Source organism: Scyliorhinus torazame, chromosome 5, assembly GCF_047496885.1.
Source record: "Scyliorhinus torazame isolate Kashiwa2021f chromosome 5, sScyTor2.1, whole genome shotgun sequence".
Classification (NCBI taxonomy): domain Eukaryota; kingdom Metazoa; phylum Chordata; class Chondrichthyes; order Carcharhiniformes; family Scyliorhinidae; genus Scyliorhinus; species Scyliorhinus torazame.
This window is the reverse complement of record NC_092711.1, coordinates 195,009,320-195,028,208: the sequence shown is the minus strand read 5'-3', so window position 1 is coordinate 195,028,208 and position 18,889 is coordinate 195,009,320. Positions and strand designations below refer to the sequence as shown.

At 47.2% G+C, this 18,889-nt stretch overlaps 1 protein-coding gene across 1 annotated transcript in view; it reads left to right on the top strand.

Annotated features, from left to right (window-relative positions):
- Positions 1 to 14,663, top strand: part of slc25a14 (solute carrier family 25 member 14) — an 84,027-nt gene extending 69,364 nt beyond the window's left edge. The window contains exon 10 of the mRNA XM_072504951.1: positions 11,741 to 14,663. Coding sequence (XP_072361052.1) covers positions 11,741 to 11,782 — 42 coding nt within the window. The 3' untranslated portion in view covers positions 11,783 to 14,663. The remainder of the gene's footprint in view (positions 1 to 11,740) is intronic.
- Positions 14,664 to 18,889: the final 4,226 nt, after the last annotated feature.

Genomic DNA, 18,889 nt, shown 5'->3' with positions numbered 1-18,889 from the left:
CATGCCAAATTTTCTTAGTTTCCTGAGGAAGTATAGGCGCTGTTGTGCTTTCTTGGTGGAAGCGTCGACGTGGGTGGACCAGGACAGATTTTTTGAGATGTGCACCCCATGGAATTTGAAACTGCTCACCATCTCCGCCTCGGCCCCGTTGATGCTGACAGGAGTGTGTATAGTACTTTGCTTCCGGAAGTCAGTGACCAGCTCTTTAGTTTTGCTGGCATTGAGGGAGAGATTATTGTCACTGCATCACTCCACTAGGTTCCCTCCTGTATTCTGACTCGTCGTTATTCGAGATCCGGCCCACTATGGTCGTATCGCCAGCGAACTTGTAGATGGAGTTGGAGCCAAATTTTGCCACGCAGTTGTGTGTACAGGGAGTAGAGTAGGGGGCTAAGTACGCAGCCTTGCAGGGCCCTGGTATTGAGGATATTGTGGAGGAGGTGTTGTTCATTCTTACTGATTGTGGTCTGTTGGTCAGAAAGTCGATCCAGTTGCAGAGTGGGGAGCCAAGTCCTAGGTTTTCGAGCTTTGATATGAGCTTGGCTGAGATTATGGTGTTGAAGGCGGAGCTGTCGTCAATAAATAGGAGTCTGATGTAGGAGTCCTTGTTGTCCAGATGCTCTAGGGATGGGTGTAGGACCAGGGAAATGGCGCCTGCTGTGGACCGGTTGCGACGGTATTCGAATTGCAGTGGATCAAGGCGTTCTGGGAGTATGGAGGTGATGTGCTTCATGGTCAACCTCTCGAAGCACTTCATTACGACTGAATTCAGGGCTACCAGACTGTAGTCATTGAGGCACGATGCCTGGTTCTTCTTTGGCACCGGTATGGTGGTCTTCTTGAAGCAGATGGGGACCTCGGAGTGGAGTAGGGACAGGTTAAAGATGTCCGTGAACACCTCTGCCAGCTGGTCCGCGCAGGCGCGGAGTGCACGACCAGGGATGCGGTCCGGGCCCGTCGCCTTCCGAGGGTTCACTTTCAGGAAGGCCGATCTGACTTTGGAAGCTGTGATGGTGGGTATGGGTGAGTTATGGGCTGCTGGGGCACTCAACAACGGATTGTTGGTTACCTGCTCTAACCGAGCATAGAATGCATTGAATTCATCGGGGAGGGGTGCGCTGCTGCCGGAGATACTGCTCGGCTTCGCTTTGTAGCCCGTTATGTTGTTTAGTCCTTGCCACAACCGCCGAGAGTATGTCTGTGACTCGCTTGGTTTGATATTCTCTCTTGGCACCTCGGATGGCTTTGCGGAGGTCGTACCTGGATTTCTTGTATAGGTCAGGGTCGTCTGACTTGAATGCCTCAGATCTGTCCTTCAGTAGGGAGTCAATCTCGCGATTGAGCCATGGTTTCCGGTTGGGGAACGTACGTACTGCTTTCTTTGGCACGCAGTTGTCCACACATTTGCTGATGAAGTCTGTGACGGTGATGGCATACTCATTTAAGTTGGTCGCTGAGTTCTTAAATATGGACCAGTCAACTGTCTCTAAGCAGTCACGTAAGAACTCTTCTGTTTCCTCGGACCAGCACTGCACGACCTTAGCTGCATTCTCCTGCTTGAGTTTCTGCTTGTATGCCGGGAGAAGGAGCACCGACTTATGGTCTGATTTCCCAGATTGCGGTCGGGGGATGGAACAGTCGGCACCCTTGATTTTTGAGTAGCAGTGGTCCAGAGTGTTGTCGCCCCTGGTGGGACAGGAGATGTGCTGGTGGAATTTTGGCAGTACACTCTTGAGGTTGGCCTTGTTGTAGTCTCCGGCCACGATGAACAAGGTCTCCGGGTGTTCTGTTTCGTAGTTGTTTATAGCTGTGTACAGTTCGTCCAGCGCCGAGAACATACAGTGCAGAAGGAGGCCATTCGGCCCTTCAAGTCTACACCGACCCACTTAAGCCCTAACTTCCACCCTATCCCCGTAACCCAATAACCCCTCCTAACCTTTTTGGTCACCAGGGGCAATTTTTATCATGGCCAATTCACCTAACCTGCACGTCTTTGGATTGTGGGAGGAAACCGGAGCACCTGGAGGGAACCCACGCAGATACGTGGAGAAACGTGCAGACTCCGCACAGACAGTGACCCAGCGGGGAATCGAATTTGGGATCCTGGCGCTGTGAAGCCACAGTGCTATCCACTTGTGCTACCCCATAAATTAGGGGAGGGGAATGTGCAACGACACCTGGGTGCCCTTGTATACTAGTCACTGAAGGTAAGCATGCAGGTACAGCAGGCGATAAAAAAGGCAAATGGTATGTTGGCTTTCATAGTGAGAGGATTTGATCGCTTTCAGGGAAACCCATATAAGTCTCCGAGCCAAGCCGCGACCCCTGATGGCATATCCAACCTCCAGTTCAAAAGAATCCGTTGTTGGGCAGTCAAGAGAGGCCAAGGCCACGTCATGGACCTTGAATAAAATAATTTCCCAGCCTCTGCACCTGTCTCGAACAAAGCCTCACATCTAACCAGTGCGGAGCATGGTCTGAGTTCACAATCCTTGCATATTCGGCCCCAACCGTACCTATCAGCACCGCCTGGCTCCCACGAAAAAATCAATCCTGGAGTACACCCGATACACATGCAGGAAGAAAGAGTATCATAGAATTAGAGAATTTACAGTGCAGAAGGTGGCCATTTGGCCCATCGAGTCTACCGGCCCTTCGAAAGAGTACCTACTTAAGCCAATGCCTCCACCCTGTCCCCGTAAACCCAGTAACCCTACCTAACCCTTTGGACACTAAGGGACAATTTAGTTTGGCCAATCCACCTAACCTGCACATCTTTGGACTGTGGGAGGAAACCTGAGCACCCGGAGGAAACCCACGCTGACAGGGAGAGAAAACGCAAACTCCACACTGACAGTTACCCGAGGCCGGTATTGAACCCGCATCCCTGGAGCTGTGAGGCAGCAATACTAACCACTGTGTCACCGTGCCTGAGTTCCCAAACCACTACGGTTCCACTATCCCCATCCTTTCCATGAACCCTCCCAGCACTTTCGCCATTTTGACCTTCGCATCAACTTAGGGCTCGACCTATCTACCCTCGGCTTCATTACACAATTAAAATCACCACCATGATCAACTGATGAGAGTCCAGGTCCGGAATCACTCCCAGTATTCTCTACAAAACCAACATAATTCCAATTAGGCACATACACCACCACTCACTATTATACCAACATCCCACTCACTATAACATACCTCAGCCCTCCTCCTCCCCCCCGCCCCCCAGGACCCGCACCTGCAAACCCTGTTTTCTTGCTCAACAAAATGGCCAACACCCTTGACTTCGAATCAAACCCGAGTGAAACACTTGTCCCACCCATCCCATTCTCAGCCTCGCCTGAACTTTCACCTGGAGATGCGTCTCCGGCAAAAAAAATTGCCTCCGCTCTCAAGCTCTTCAGGTGTGTGAACACCGGGACATCTTGACTGGCCCATTCAGCCCATGCATATTCCATGTCACAATTCTCACCGGAGGATTACACCTCCCCCTCTAGTGTCCACCATCAACCCCCCTTAGACATCAACTTGCCCATTCCCACTCTAAACCGGGAGCATTGTTTCCCCCCCTTACAAATTTACAACTTCTTAACTTACCCCCACATCGGCAAACAACAACAATAACAAAACCCAACTTTCGCAGCCATAACTCTTCCATCTCAAGTCACTATTCAGCTCTCCTCCAACTTATGATCCATGATAAAATCATTTGCCTCCTCTGGTGTCCCAGAGTAATATTTCCAGCCATCAGAGGTTACCCAAAGTCTGGTCGGGTACAACACCCCAAATCGAACCTGTCACCAGTACAGCACTGCCTTGGCCTTGTTTGTAGGAGCGTTTTCCAAAACCTGAGTATTGGGCCAGCCTTAACATGAGGTTCCTCCCTCATTGTTAGGCCTTAGCTTAATAAACAGAGCAGACACACAACTGGGAAATCAGGTTGGTAGTGGATCCCAAGAAATGGAATTTGTGGAATGTCTAAGAGATGGTTTTTTTGGAGCAACTTGTGACACAACCTACTAGGGAACAGGCAATTCTGGATTTGGTGATGTGTAATGAGGCAGACTTGATTAGGGAACTTAAGGTGAAGGAACCCATAGGGAGCAGTGACCATAATATGATAGAATTTACCCTGCAGTTTGAGAGGGAGAAACTGCAATCTGATGTAACGGTATTACAATTAAATAAGGGTAACTACAAAGAAATGAGGGAGGAGCTGGCCAGAGTTGATTGGAAAAGGAGCCTAGCAGGGAAGACAGTGGAACAGCAATGGAAAAAAAATGAAAAATGAAAATCGCTTATTGTCACAAGTAGGTTTCAAATGAAGTTACTTTTTTATTAAATAATTTTTATTAAAGGTTTTCATAAAATATCAATAACAAAATGAGACAGAAAAAAGAACCCAACAGGGTTAAGTACAAAACACAATCTAAAAAAGCAGCCCCCCAAACCCCTCCCCCCCCCCCCCCCCATACCAAAATAATAAATTAACATTAACACCCCGACTTAAGACAGCAGGTGTATACACCCCCTCAGACCCTTCCAGTGTAAATAACATAAACAAAAATAAAGTAACCCCCCGAGCTGCTGCTGCCATTGACCAATGTCTATCGTTCTGCCAGAAAGTCTAAGAACGGTTGCCACCGCCTAAAGAACCCTTGTACCGACCCTCTCAAGGCGAATTTCACCCTCTCCAATTTAATGAACCCTGCCATATCGCTGATCCAGGATTCCACGCTTGGGGGCCTCGTATCTTTCCACTGAAGGAGAATCCTTCGCCGGGCTACCAGGGACGTAAAGGCCAGAATTCCGGCCTCTTTCGCCTCCTGCACTACCGGCTCCTCTGCCACCCCAAATATTGCGAGCCCCCAGCCCGGTTTGACCCTGGATCTTAGCACCCTCGACACTGTCCTCGCTACGCCCTTCCAAAATTCCTCCAGCGCTGGGCATGCCCAGAACATATGGGTGTGATTTGCTGGGCTCCCTGAGCACCTAACACACCTGTCCTCACCCCCAAAGAACCTGCTCATCCTTGTCCTGGTCATGTGTCCCCTGTGCAGCACCTTAAACTGTATGAGGCTGAGCCTCGTGCATGAAGAGGAAGAGTTCACCCTCCCTAGGGCATCTGCCCACGTCCCCTCTTCGATCTCCTCTCCCAACTCCTCCCACTTACCTGGGCCCCAACTCCACCACCGAGGCCTCCTCCTCCTCCTGCATCACCTGGTAAGTTTCCGAGATCTTCCCCCCCCCCCCCCCCCCCCCCCCCCCCCCCCCCCCCGAGAGCACTCTGTCCTGTACTGTGTGTGGCAGTAGCCGTGGGAATTCCATCACCTGCCGTCTGGCAAATGCCCTTACCTGTAAGTACCTGAAGGTGTTCCCTGGGGGGAGCCCGTACTTCTCCTCCAGCTCACCCAAGCTCGCGAACTTCCCGTCCACAAACAGGTCCCCCAACTTTCGTATGCCTGCCCTGTGCCACCCCGAAAACCCTCCACCTGTTCTTCCTGGGGCGAACCGGTGGTTCCCCCGTAATGGGGTCCACGCCGAGGCCCTAACTTCCCCCCATGCCGCCTCCACTGCCCCCAAATTTTGAGGGCCGCCACCACCACCGTGCTCGTGGTACACCTCCCTGGAGGGAGCGGCAGCGGCGCTGTTGCCAGTGCCCCCAGACTCGTACCCACACAGGACGCCGTCTCCAGCCCCTTCCGTGCAGCCCCCTCCCCCTCCATCACCCACTTGCGCACCATTGACGCATTGGCGGCCCAGTAGTACCCACAGAGTTTGGGCAGTGGCAGCCCCCCACTATCTCTACTCCGCTTCAGGAACACCCTTCTCACCCTCGGAGTCCCTCGCGCCCATACAAACCCCATTATACTCCTGTTAACCCGCCTAAAAAAAGCCTTCGGGATAAACACGGGGAGGCACTGGAACAGGAACAAAAACCTTGGGAGCACCGTCATTTTGATTGACTGCCCCCTACCCGCCAGGGACAGCAGCAACGCGTCCCACCTCTTGAACTCCTCCATTTGCTCCACCAGCCTTGTAAAGTTAAGCCTATGCAGGGCCCCCCAGCTCCTGGCCACCTGGACCCCCAAATATCTGAAACTCCTCTCTGCCCTTTTTAGTGGGAGCTCGCCAATCCCCCTCTCCTGGTCCCCTAGCTGAACTACGAACAGCTCGCTCTTCCCCATATTGAGCTTGTACCCCGAAAAGTCCCCGAATTCCCTAAGCATCCTCATTACCTCTGGCATTCCTCCCACCGGGTCCGCCACATACAGCAGCAGGTCGGCCGCATAAAGCGACACCCTATGCTCCTCCCCACCCCGCACCAACCCCCTCCAGTTCCTCGACTCTCTCAGTGCCATAGCCAGGGGTTCAATCGCCAGTGCGAAGAGCAGGGGGGACAGGGGACACCCCTGTCTCGTCCCTCGGTGCAACCGAAAGTACTCTGACCTCCTCCTATCTGTGGCCACACTCGCCATCGGGACCTCATACAGCAGCCTAACCCACCTGACAAACCCCTCCCCAAACTCAAACCTCTTCAGCACCACCCACAGGTACCCCCACTCTACCCTATCGAAGGCTTTCTCAGCGTCCATCGCCACCACTATCTCCGCCTCCCCCTCCCTCGCCGGCATCATGATAACGTTCAAAAGCCTCCGCACATTCGCGTTCAACTGTCTCCCCTTCACAAACCCCGTCTGGTCTTCATGGATGATCTGCGGCACACAATCCTCAATCCTCGTGTCTAAGACCTTCGCCAGCACCTTGGCATCTACATTTAGCAAGGAAATCAGTCTGTAAGACCCACATTGCAGGGGATCCTTGTCCCGCTTCAGGATCAAGGAGATCAGTGCCCGGGACATCGTCGGGGGTAAAGCCCACCCCTCCCTTGCCTCATTGAAGGTCCTAACTAACAGCGGGCCCAACAGGTCCATATATTTTTTATAGAACTCAACCGGGAAACCGTCCGGCCCCGGTGCCTTCCCCGCCTGCATGCTTCCTGTCCCTTTGATCAGCTCCTCCAGCCCAATCGGGGCCCCCAGTCCCGCCACCAGTCCCTCTTCCACCTTTGGAAACCTCAATTGGTCCAGGAAACGGCCCATCCCTCCCTCCTCCCGTGGGGGCTCGGATCGGTACAATTCCTCGTAGAAGTCCCAGAAGACCCCATTGATGCCAACCCCACTCCGCACCACGCTCCCTCCCCTGTCCTTAACTCCCCTGATCTCCCTAGCTGCGTCCCGCTTCCGAAGCTGATGCGCCAGCATCCGGCTTGCCTTTTCCCCATACTCGTAGACCGCCCCCTTGTGCGCCTCCATCTTTACCGCCAGGACTAAGATCTCGTCCTCATTGTCAGAGATCTTTTGTTGAGCCTCTCAGATCGCCACCCCCTGGGCCGTCTGTGTCTCCAGCAGCTTATCAATAGAAGCCTTCATGGGCTCTAGCATGTCCAACTAGGGAAGGGGCGGTACTGGACCTGGTATTGGGGAATGAGCCCGGCCAGGTGGTAGATGTTTCAGTATGGGAGCATTTCGGTGACCACAATTCAGTAAGTTTTAAAGTACTTTAAGACTCGTCTTAACGTTGTCTACCTCATACGCTGAAGGAAAGGATGTCCCGAGGCGTGGGAGATTGGCGAGACCATGCAGACGCTGCGACAATGGATGAACGGACATCACTCGACAATTGCCAGGCAGGAATGTTCACTTCCTGTCGGGGAACACTTCAGCAGTCAAGGGCATACAACCTCTGATCTTCGGGTGAGCGTTCTCCAAGGTGGCCTTCAGGATGTGCGACAATGCAGAATCGCTGAGCAGAAACTGATAGCCAAGTTCCGCACACATGAGTATGGCCTCAACCAGATTCATGTCGCATTTCATTCACCCCCCACCATCTCACCTGGGCTTGCAAAATCCTACCAACCATCCTGACTTGAGACAATTCACACCTCTTGAACCTGTGATTATCCATCCCTCCAGTCGCTCCGCCTGGACCTGTAAAGACTCGCATTCAAAGTCTCGTCTTGCATCATTGACTTTGTCTACATATGTGTTTCTGGAACAAACCTCTTCATTCACCTGAGGAAGGAGCTGCGCTTCGAAAGCTAGTGATTCAAAGCAAATCTGTTGCTTTGTGGTGTTGTGAGACTTCTTACTGTGCCCATCCCAGTCCAATGCCGGCATCTCCACATCGTGGCTACCAAATCTCAGTAAGGACAGTGCCATCAGAATGAGAATCAGCTGCTCCTCTCCCAGTAAGGACAGGAAACACGCTGAAGGAAAGGACGTCCCGAAGCGTGGTACATTGGCGAGACCCTGCAGACTACGACAACTGGTGAATGGACATCGCGTGACAATCGTCAGGCAGGAATGTTCCTTTCCAGTCGCCTTCAGGACGCGCGACAACGCAGAATCTCCGAACAGAAACTTATAGCCAAGTTTCGCACACATGAGTACGGCCTCAACTGGGATCTTGGATTCATGTCACGTTACATTCACCTCCCACCATCTGGCCTGGGCTTGCGAAATCCTACCAACTGTCCTGGCTTGAGACAATTCACACCTCTTTAACCTGTGATTATCCCCCTCTCCAGTTGATCCGTCTGGACCTGTAAAGACTTAATTACCTGCAATTACCTCGCATTCAATGTATCGTCTTGCATCTTTGAGTTTATATATATGTTTCTGGAACCTTCCTCTTCATTCACCTGAGGAAGGAGCAGTGCTCCGAAAGCTAGTGATTCAAAACAAACCTGTTGGACTTTAACCTGGTGTTGTAAGACTTTGTACTGTGCTCACCCCAGTTCAATGCCGGCATCTCCATATAATGGCTATCTCTCAGTAAGGACAGTGCCATCAGTATGAGAATCAGCTTCTCATCCTCTCTAAGTAAGGGCAGTGCCATCAGAATGTGATTGAATCAGCTTCTCCTCTCTCAGTCAGGACAGTGCCATCAGAATGAGAACCTGCTTCTCATCCTCTCTCAGTAAGGACAGTGCCATCAGAATGAGAATCAGCTTCTCCTCTCTCGGTAAGGACAGTGCCCTAAGGGCAGCACGGTGGCGCAGTGGTAGCACTGCAGTCTCACAGCGCCGAGATCCCAGGTTCGATCCCGGCTCTGGGTCACTGTCCTTGTGGAGTTTGCACATTCTCCCTGTGTTTGAGTGGGCTTCGCCCGCACAACCCAAAGATGTGCAAGGTAAGTGGATTGAACACGCTAAATTGCCCCCTAATTGGAAAAAATGAATTGGGTACTCTAAATTTATTTAAAACAAGAAAGGACAGTGCCATCAAAATGAGGATCAGCTTCTCATCCTCTCTCAGTAAGGACAGTGCCATCAAAATGAGAGAGAATCAGATTCTCATTCTCTCAATGACGGTGTACCATCAGAATGTGAAGGTATCAGCTTCTCAGCCTCTCTTGGTAAGCACAATACCATCAGAATGTGAGAGAATCAGCTTCTCATCTCCTAGGTAAGGACAGTACCATCAGAAGTAGAGACTCAGATTCTTATCCTCTCTCAGCCTGGACCGTACGATCAGAATGTGATCGAATCAGTTTCTGATCCTCTCTCAGCATGGACAGTGCCATCAGAATGAGAGAGGATCAGCTTTACATCCTCTCTCAGTAAAGACTGTATCAGCAGATTACTAACTCCATATCATAGAATCTCTACAGTGCAGAAGGAGGCCATTCGGTCCATCGGATCTGCACCGACCCTTGAAAAGAGTACCCTACTTAGGCCCACGTCCTGACCCTATCCCCGTAACCCAGTAAACACACCGATTTTGGAAACTAAGGGGTAATTTAGCATAGCTAATCTACCGATCCTGCACATCTATGGACTGTGGGAAGAAACCGGAGCACCCGGAGGAAAACCACGGAGACACGGGGAGAAAGTGCAAACTCCACATAGTCACCCGAAGCCAAAATTGAACCCGAGTCCCTGGCGCTGTGAGGCAGCAGTGCTAACCACCGTGCCGCACTGAGGTGCAAAGGCTTGTTCTCATGGGGTTGAGTGGCAGCCTCCCGCTTCTAATTCGCATGTTCATATAGCTCAGTGCTAAACTTCCACTAAAGCTCCATGAAAAAGTTGGCCCAGTTTGGATGAGGCTGGGATTATTGAGACTGATTTGAGTGGTAAAATTATACATTATTCAATTGAGAAATATTGAAGATTACTTAAGGAAGTGACCCTAGAAATAATAGATCCATTGGTGGTCATTTTCCAAAATTCTTTGGACTCTGGAATGGTTCCTACAGATTGGTGGGTAGCTAATATAACCCCGCTATTCAAAAAGGGAGGTTGAGAGAAAAAAGGAAACTATAGACAAGTGAGCCTAACGCCTGTAGTAGGGAAGTCGCTGGAGTCCATAATCAAGGATTTCATAGCACAGCATTTGGAAAGCAGTGGTGTAATCAGACAAGGTTAGCATGGATTTACGAAAAGAAAATCAGGCTTGCCAAATCTACTAGAATTCTTTGAAGATGTAACTAGTAGAGTTGACCAGGGAGAACTGGTGAATGTGGTTTATTTAGACTTTAAGAAGGCTTTCGACAAGATCTCGTATAGATTAATATGTAAAACTAAAGTGCACGGGATTACAGGTAGTGTCTTGAGATGGATAAAAAGCTAGTTAGCAGACAGGAACCAAAAAGTTGGAATAAATGGGTCTTTTACTGATTGGGAGGCAGTGACTTGTGGGGTACAATAGGGATCTCTGCTAGGGCCCCAACGGTTCACATTATATATTGATTTGGACGAGGGAACTAAATGTATGATCTCCAAATTTGAAGATGATACAAAGTAGGTTGGGAGGGTGAGCTGTGAGGAGGATGCAGAGGTGTTACAGCTGGATTTGGACAGGCTGAGTGAGTGGCAGATGCAGTATATGTGGATAAATGTGAGGTTATCCGCTTCGGTAGCAAAAATAAGGAAATTATTATTTGAATGGTGGTAAATTGAGAGAGATGGATACTCGGTGAGACCTTGGTGTCCTCGTGCATCAGTCGCTGATGGTAAGCTCGAAGTTACAGCTGGCAGTAAAAAAGTATGTTGACCTTCATAGTGAGAGAATTTGAGTGGAGGAATAGAGATGTTTTACTGAAATTGTAAGGGTCATTGGTGAGGGCACACCTGTAGTATTGTGTGCAGTTTTGGTATCCTTACTGAGGAAGGATGTTCTTGCTATGGAGGGAGTGCAGTGAAGGTTTACCAGGCTGATTGATATGAGGAGAGACTAAATTGGTTAGGATTATATTCATTGGAGTTTAGAAGAGAGGGGATCTCATGGAAACTTACAAAATTCTAACAGGATTAGACAGTGTAGATTCAGAAAGAATGTTCCTGATGGTGAGGGAGTCGAGAATTAGGGGTCTTAATTTGAGGATAAGGGGTAAACCTTTTAGGACTGAGAAATTTCTTCACCCAGAGAGTGGTGAATCTGAGGAATTAGCTTCCACAGAAAGTAGTTGAGGCCAAAACGTTGGGAAATTTCAAGAAGGAATTAGATATAGCTCTTGGAGCTAAAGGGATCAAGGGATATGAGGGGAAGGCGGGATCAGGGTATTGAACTTGATGATCAGCCATGATCATAATGAATGGTGGAGCAGGCTTGAAAAGCCAAATGGCCTCCAACTTCTATTTTCTATGTTTCCATGTAAGATGTTCTCATGTTTTATGTCATGAACATTCTGACAGTAATTACTCATTCATATTGTTTGCCTTAACTGTTTCTTTCAGTTCTTCATTACATATGAACAGCTCCGAAAGATCCCTGTCTAGCATAACATAATCTCTCCAAAACTGTGTTTGATGCTTGCACTGCTGTCTGCCATATTTTTGTTGACCGGAAGGAAGCCTTAACCTTGTTGCCTTTTAGGTGGTGTCTTGTCCTGGGGTGGTGCATGAATGTTACTGCACTCGACTTCAAATACATTGTATGGGAAAGATGATTCACATACAGTGATCAATGATTCTCTTTTTCTGGAAACTATGAAGAACATCAGGTGATTTTTGCAGCCTCACTTGATGGTGATATTGCCCAATAAAAAAACATTTACGAGAAGCAAGTGGGGCACCATCCAATTGAGAATATTGTGTTGCGCACAAACGCACGTGGCTAGGAATATGTTTGTGGGAGGTGTACATCAATGTGAAGGTTACTTACAAAAAGCCCTTTGTACTTAAAGCTTTAACTTGTGTCGGGGCTGTGTGCACTTGACCTTTATGTGTTTCATAAGTGTGTCCCTGACCACTGGCTCGCATATCAGCTTATTTTCTATTTTCTCAATTTGTGTTCACTGTATGATCCTAATTCAAAATATTTTTACCAATGAGACAAAAGCTGTAAACATTGGTGCCTGCACAATCAGACACACACATTGCGAACCTGACAGAGATACATGGACTAGAGGGTGGGTTTCTGTGGCTCGGATCCCTGAGCCACCTCCTGCACATTGTATGGTGTCATAGCTAAGTCTTGGGCTTTCGACCACATTACGCACAATGTAGAGGGTACGTTTTGGGAGAAGGGACCCTCAGTCACATTCCAAACAATGTTGACTTGCCAAATCTATCAGAAACAAGGAATCTATATTATTTCTACTTTGTGCCAGTCGTAACTTGAGAGTTTAGAGAAGTTGAGACCAAACTATTTTGAAGGAAGTGCAGTTGTTGTATAAATAGTGTCATGTCATCATGTCATGGCTCCGTTTGTGTTAGCTATAGTCACCAGACAGCTCATATCATTGAGCTGCTTTTCAGAATTTGAACTTCCATAAAAATAATCAAGTATCTATCAAATTTGCACCAAAACTTCAGTTGTGAATCTACTTTTCCTGAAAATGTAATCAAGGCTGACTTTTCCTGTCTTTAAACTGGTTAATTCCAGTTTCTAGCTATATGTACGAGTAGGCTTGTAGTAACCTTGCTCCCTTACCTAAACATGATGCTGAGGTTTTTGATTATGTCGATCGAGTTGGTGGACACTTAATACTCTGCACCAGAGCAATAGGAAATGGGACAACAGTGGATGCAAGTGCTATCCCACACAAATATCTTGCTGTACATCCTTTAGGTGCATTGCTGGTTGGAGATACTGACAGGAGCTCCAATCACAGAGCTTCTGCTTGTTTCCTGTTGTCGTTACTATGTGCTGCCTGTGACAGAAGAGCAGAATTTTCATTTGGTGACCGTCTCCTCATCAGATCTCAGCAACATTTCAGTATTAAAGTTGAATTTTGAAAAGTTAATCAAAAATTTGAGATTTCAGTTGTTTAAAAGTTTTAACCGGTTAATGACTGAACTTGAAACAAACCATGAAGATTCATGGTTACTCTTTTTTCTGGAGTTTAATACGAGAGCTTTACTATCAGCCAATGTGATGTGCCATTGGAGGTGGTGAAGCTGCCTCCGATCTGGCCGAAACCACTGCATGCCAATGACATTGCTTGGATCTACCCTTCAACACTGTGTCCTGCTGGATCATGTTCCCAATCAGATTGGTTACAGTGCAAGAGTCTTAAGGGAGCTAGTGTGCTGTCGGTCATAAGTTGCTGCAATGTTACTTTGGTCAATCTTGCTCAAGTTAAATGCAATATAGGGGACTGGGAATTCCTCGATACAGAATGTAGTTGAATTGTCAAATTTAGTTTTGAAATGCAAGGAACAAATGTTTCTCAGTATTTATTGTATTTGAAACTGAAAGGTGGAGCTGGCCAGTCATAAATGAGCACTGGTCGAACTCATCAATACAGTACTTATGATAAAATTATCCTATTTTAGAAATACAGTTATAATGTACAGGTGCCTGTTTAAACTGCCAATTTATGATATTTATATGCTGGTAGTTTGAGAAGGCTTTGTGGGGGTTTGGGATAAAATATAATTGGATTTGCAAAGGTCAATCTGTACTACTTGTCTTTATGTAATAGTATAAAAATAATGAACACACTATGCTTCTCTACATCAGTGAGTCAACTTAAACTAATTTTTCATTCCCTGAATATCATTGTTGTGGTATGTGCTGGACACTGTCACCAGACAGCTCCTTGTTTCCAGTGTGACTCCATTTTTCCTGCCCATGTCGCTGCCTCTTGCTGTTCACAGTAATCAGAGACTGCCTCATGCAACAGATATGTCGTGTTCCTTGATTACTAAGACGAACTAACCAATTGCTTGTGATTGAAATCATTGCTAACTCATCAACGTCTTTAACACTCTCTCAGACCTCCGTTTAACTTGCTTGAATACAACTATGCTTTAGTTTATAACATATTTATAGTTCTTCCAACTTATTTCTGTGGTTAAATTGTCAGAAGATCTGAAATTGTGCCTGTGGCACTTGTACTCTGCATGGTTAAAGGGAAAGGAAGTCATGAACACAACCAGTTATATTGTGAAAACTACTAATATTTCTTCCTTAATAACTATCAAGAAGATATTGGCATGAGTTAGATTGCAATGCCTGGGTCATTGTCCATCTTTTGGTTCTTTTATTCTTTTGGTCCAAGGTCTTAGTCCTCAATGTCAATGTTTGAGCAAAGATGTTTCAACTTCACTGATCTCACTGGCGATTTTGGTGGTTTCAGCTGTTAATGCATAGTTGCCCACTTGATAATTGAACATAATCATTCAATGTGAAGAATAAAAATGTTCATTGTGATATGCTTTTCTGCCCTCTTATTTACTGTAAAATTTTATTCAAGGGTTGAAGAGTCACAATTAGCTATTGACGAGAGAAAGTCCAAATACTGCGCATAATCCAGACAGACAAAGGAACAGTTCACCGACCCCAGATTGGATGCTTGGATAATGAGGCAGGACAGTGTAGCTTACGGTAATGATCTCTTCATCCACCCCCTCTCAAGCTGGCTAAGGTGTTGAGCCAAAATTAGCATGGGTTCACCTTTGCAGGTTTCTGCCATGTGCCTTCCTTCCTTCACTTCTTGACTGTCCAGAAAGCTTATTTTGGGGGCTGGGAAATACCTCATGTTAAGTGTTCATTTAATTACATATATCCATTCAACTGTCCAATTATAGGTAAATAGTTACTTAAGATGGCCCCCGTAGTATTACGATCCCAGACCAGACCCCAGGAAACCGGACAGAAATCCCAATATTTTATTTCATTAGTGAGACTGTGAGAAAAGGATACCTTGCTCCAGGAGTGATTCCATGCACAAGCAGCGATATGGTACATTAAAACAAACTTTATTGCAAACACAGTATTGCTAACTTTAACCTGAGAAAGAAAATAGCTTAAATTACCAGTTAAACGATGCTTAACAATAACATGAAACATTAAGAAGTCTTACAACACCAGGTTAAAGTCCAACAGGTTTGTTTCAAATCAGACTTCTTACTGTGCTCACCCCAGTCCAACGCCAGCATCTCCACATCATGAAACATTAACTACTAACTGCTATCTTCTATCTCCACACAAGCAAAACCCATCACTGGTCAAAATCAATATTAATGCTTGCTGAAGGGATATCTTGGATAAATCACTTTCAGCAAGAGAGATCCTTCAGGAACCAGATGCAGATTCTTCCTGTGTCAGCTACTGTTGAACCTGCCAGCCTTTTTGGAAACTGCTGTTCTGTTCACAGGCAAAATCTTTTTAACGAAACTGCTTTGAGAAACCATACAGTCAATTCTTTAACTGAACGGAAAACCAAAACTGAAATTCAATACCTGACTTTCGAACCCTGGCTCCTCCCATTAACTACATCATCTTACTAATACCAAACACAATGTCTCTATCTACTCCCCAGGGAACTTCTATATAAATAAAATTCATCAGTGCAAACTTTTACAATGCTTTAATTATCCCTTGTCGCCAAAGTGTGTGACTTTTAAACCAGGAATTTAAAAAAAGATTACTGCAGCAGTCATACACACATTAACCAAGACTTTTAATCCTTATTGCTCCGAATACATATAATAAAACATCTCTAATGCCTACATTTATCCCACTTCCCCCTTTAAAAAAAGAACCAGCAATACGAAAAGATGGCTTCGTTTTCCACAGCCCTTCAACTCTAAACATTAGAAGTTACTAAACACTAATACTCTATAAGATATATTACTTTGAAGAGTGCATGTCAGTCTTTTCCACTTTTGAACGTTTCAGTCGTCCCACATTTCAAAGTCATGATAAAATCTGCAAACACGTTTTCTCTTCTACATCTTCCAACGATGTGCAGGTTAGGTGGATTGGCCATGCAAAATTGCCCTTAGTGTCTAAAAAGGTTAGGTGGGGTTACTGGGATAGGATGGAGGTGTGGATTTAAGTAGGGTGCTCTTTACAAGGCCCGGTGCAGACTCGAATGGCCTCCTGCACTGGAAATTCTATGATCTGCAGGTATAATATAGGGGCTGGTTTAATAGCTGGTTTGTAATGCAGAGCAACGCCAGCAGCGTGGGTTCAATTCCCGTACTGCCCCCCCCCCGAACAGGCGCCGGAATGTGGCGACTAGGGGCTTTTCACAGTAACTTCATTCAAGGCTACTTATGACAATAAGCGATTATATTATATATATTAATTTTTAAGTTCAATGATTGTAGCAATAAACTCGTTCTAAAACATCTTGCATTTTGATTTTTAAACTTCTCCAAAACTTTAATGGATAGTATTCTGTATGTACATGTGTCTCTAATGAATTGTTAGTAAGATGATATAGTTGTATTATATGGGCGGCGTGGTAACACAGTGGTTAGCACTGTTGCTTCACTGCTCCATGGTCCCAGGTTCGATTCATGGCTTGGGTCACTGTGGAATCTGCATGTTCTCCCAGTGTCTGCGTGGGTTTCCTCCGGGTGTTCCGGTTTCCTCCCACAAGTCCCCGTACAGGTGAGGTCTCGGCTGCCATGCTGTGGGATGCGCTCAAGGCAGTGATTAGGGGGGAGTTCATATCGATCCGGGGGAGCGAGCAGAGACGACAAGGCTGGTGGACGAGGTTCTGAGGCCCCGGATACAAGGATTGTTGAAGGAGAGGCAGAATCTTCAGATGGAGTGGGTTGGTGTCCATAGGGAAGGCAGTGTGGCAGTTGTGAAGGGCCAGAGGGTCAGTGTATGAGTATGGGGAGAAGGCTAGTTGGCCGACCAACTCATGTAGCAGCGAGGGAGATTGGAAGGATGAAGGACGGGCGGGAAAGAGTGGTACTGGTAATGCATTCTGGAAGGTCTAATGCAGGTAGGGAATATACAGTGAATGGTAGAACCCTCAAGAGTATTGAAAGTCAAAGAGATCTAGGAGTACAGGTCCACAGGTCACTGAAAGGGGCAACACAGGTGGAGAAGGTACTCAAGAAGGCATACGGCATGCTTGCCTTCATTGGCCGAGGCATTGAGTATAAGAATTGGCAAGTCACGTTGCAGCTGTATAGAACCTTAGTTAGGCCACACTTGGAGTATAGTGTTCAATTCTGGTCGCCACACTATCAGAAGGATGTGGAGGCTTTAGAGAGGGTGCAGAAGAGATTTACCAGAATGTTGCCTGGTATGGAGGGCATTAGCTATGAGGAGCGGTTGAATAAACTCGGTTTGTTCTCACTGGAACGAAGGAGGTTGAGGGGCAACCTGATAGAGGTCTACAAAATTATGAGGGGCATAGACAGAGTGGATAGTCTGAGGCTTTTCCCCAGGGTAGAGGGGTCAATTACTAGGGGGCATAGGTTTAAGGTGAGAGGGGCAAGGTTTAGAGTAGATGTACGAGGCAAGTTTTTTACGCAGAGGGTACTGGGTGCCTGGAACTCGCTACTGGAGGAGGTGGTGGAAGCAGAGACGATAGTGACATTTAAGGAGCATCTTGACAAATACATGAATAGGTTGGGAATAGAGGGATACGGACCCAGGAAGTGTAGAAGATTGCAGTTTAGTCGGGCAGCATGGTCGGCACGGGTTTGGAGGGCCGAAGGGCCTGTTCCTGTGCTGTACATTTCTTTGTTCTTTGTTGGACCCTGTGGAGGTGAATGGGGTATTTGAGGAGTTCTACAGGAGGCTTTATGAATCGGAGTGGGTGGGTATGTGGTGGGTCCTGGATGGGTTGGTGTTCCCCAAGGTGGGGGAGCGGCTGGGGGCTTCCATTTGACTGGTGGAGGTGATGGGGGTTATGCAGGCAGGGGAGGTCCTGGGTCCGAATGGGGTCCCTGTAGAACTTTAAAAGAGGTTTGGATGAGGAAGTGGAAGGGTGGGTTAGTAAGTTTGCTGATGACACAAAGGTTGGTGGAGTTGTCGATAATGTTGAGGGCTGTTGCAGGTTACAACAGGACATTGACAGGATGCAGAGCTGGGCTGAGAAGTGGCAGATGGAGTTCGACTGAGATAAATGCGAAGTGATTCATTTTGCAAGGTTGAATTTGAATGCTGAATACAGGGTATAAGGCAGGATTCTTGGAAGTGTGGAGGAACAGAGGGCTCTTGTGGTCCATGTATATAGATCCTTCAAAGTTGCCACCCAGGTTGATAGGGTTGTTAAGGCGTATGGTGTGTTGGCTTTCATTAACAGGGGGATTGAGTTTAAGAGCCATGATGTTTTGCTGCACCTTTATAAAACCCAAATTAGACCACACTTGGAATATTGTGTCCAGTTCTGGTCGCCTCATTATAGGAAGGATGTGGATGGTTTGGAGGGTGCAGAGTATGGCTTATGAAGAAAGGTTGAGGGAGCTAGGGCTTTTCTCACTGGAGCGAAGAAGGAAGACAGGTGACTTTATAGAGGTGTACAAGGTGATGAGAGGCATGGATAGAGTGGATAGCCAGAGACTTTTCCCCAGTGTGTAAATGGCTGTCACGAGGGGACAACATTTTAAGGTCAGAGGTAGGGTCTTTACACAGAGTGGTGGGTGCATGTAATGCACTGCCAGCAGAGGTGGTGGAGTCAGAGT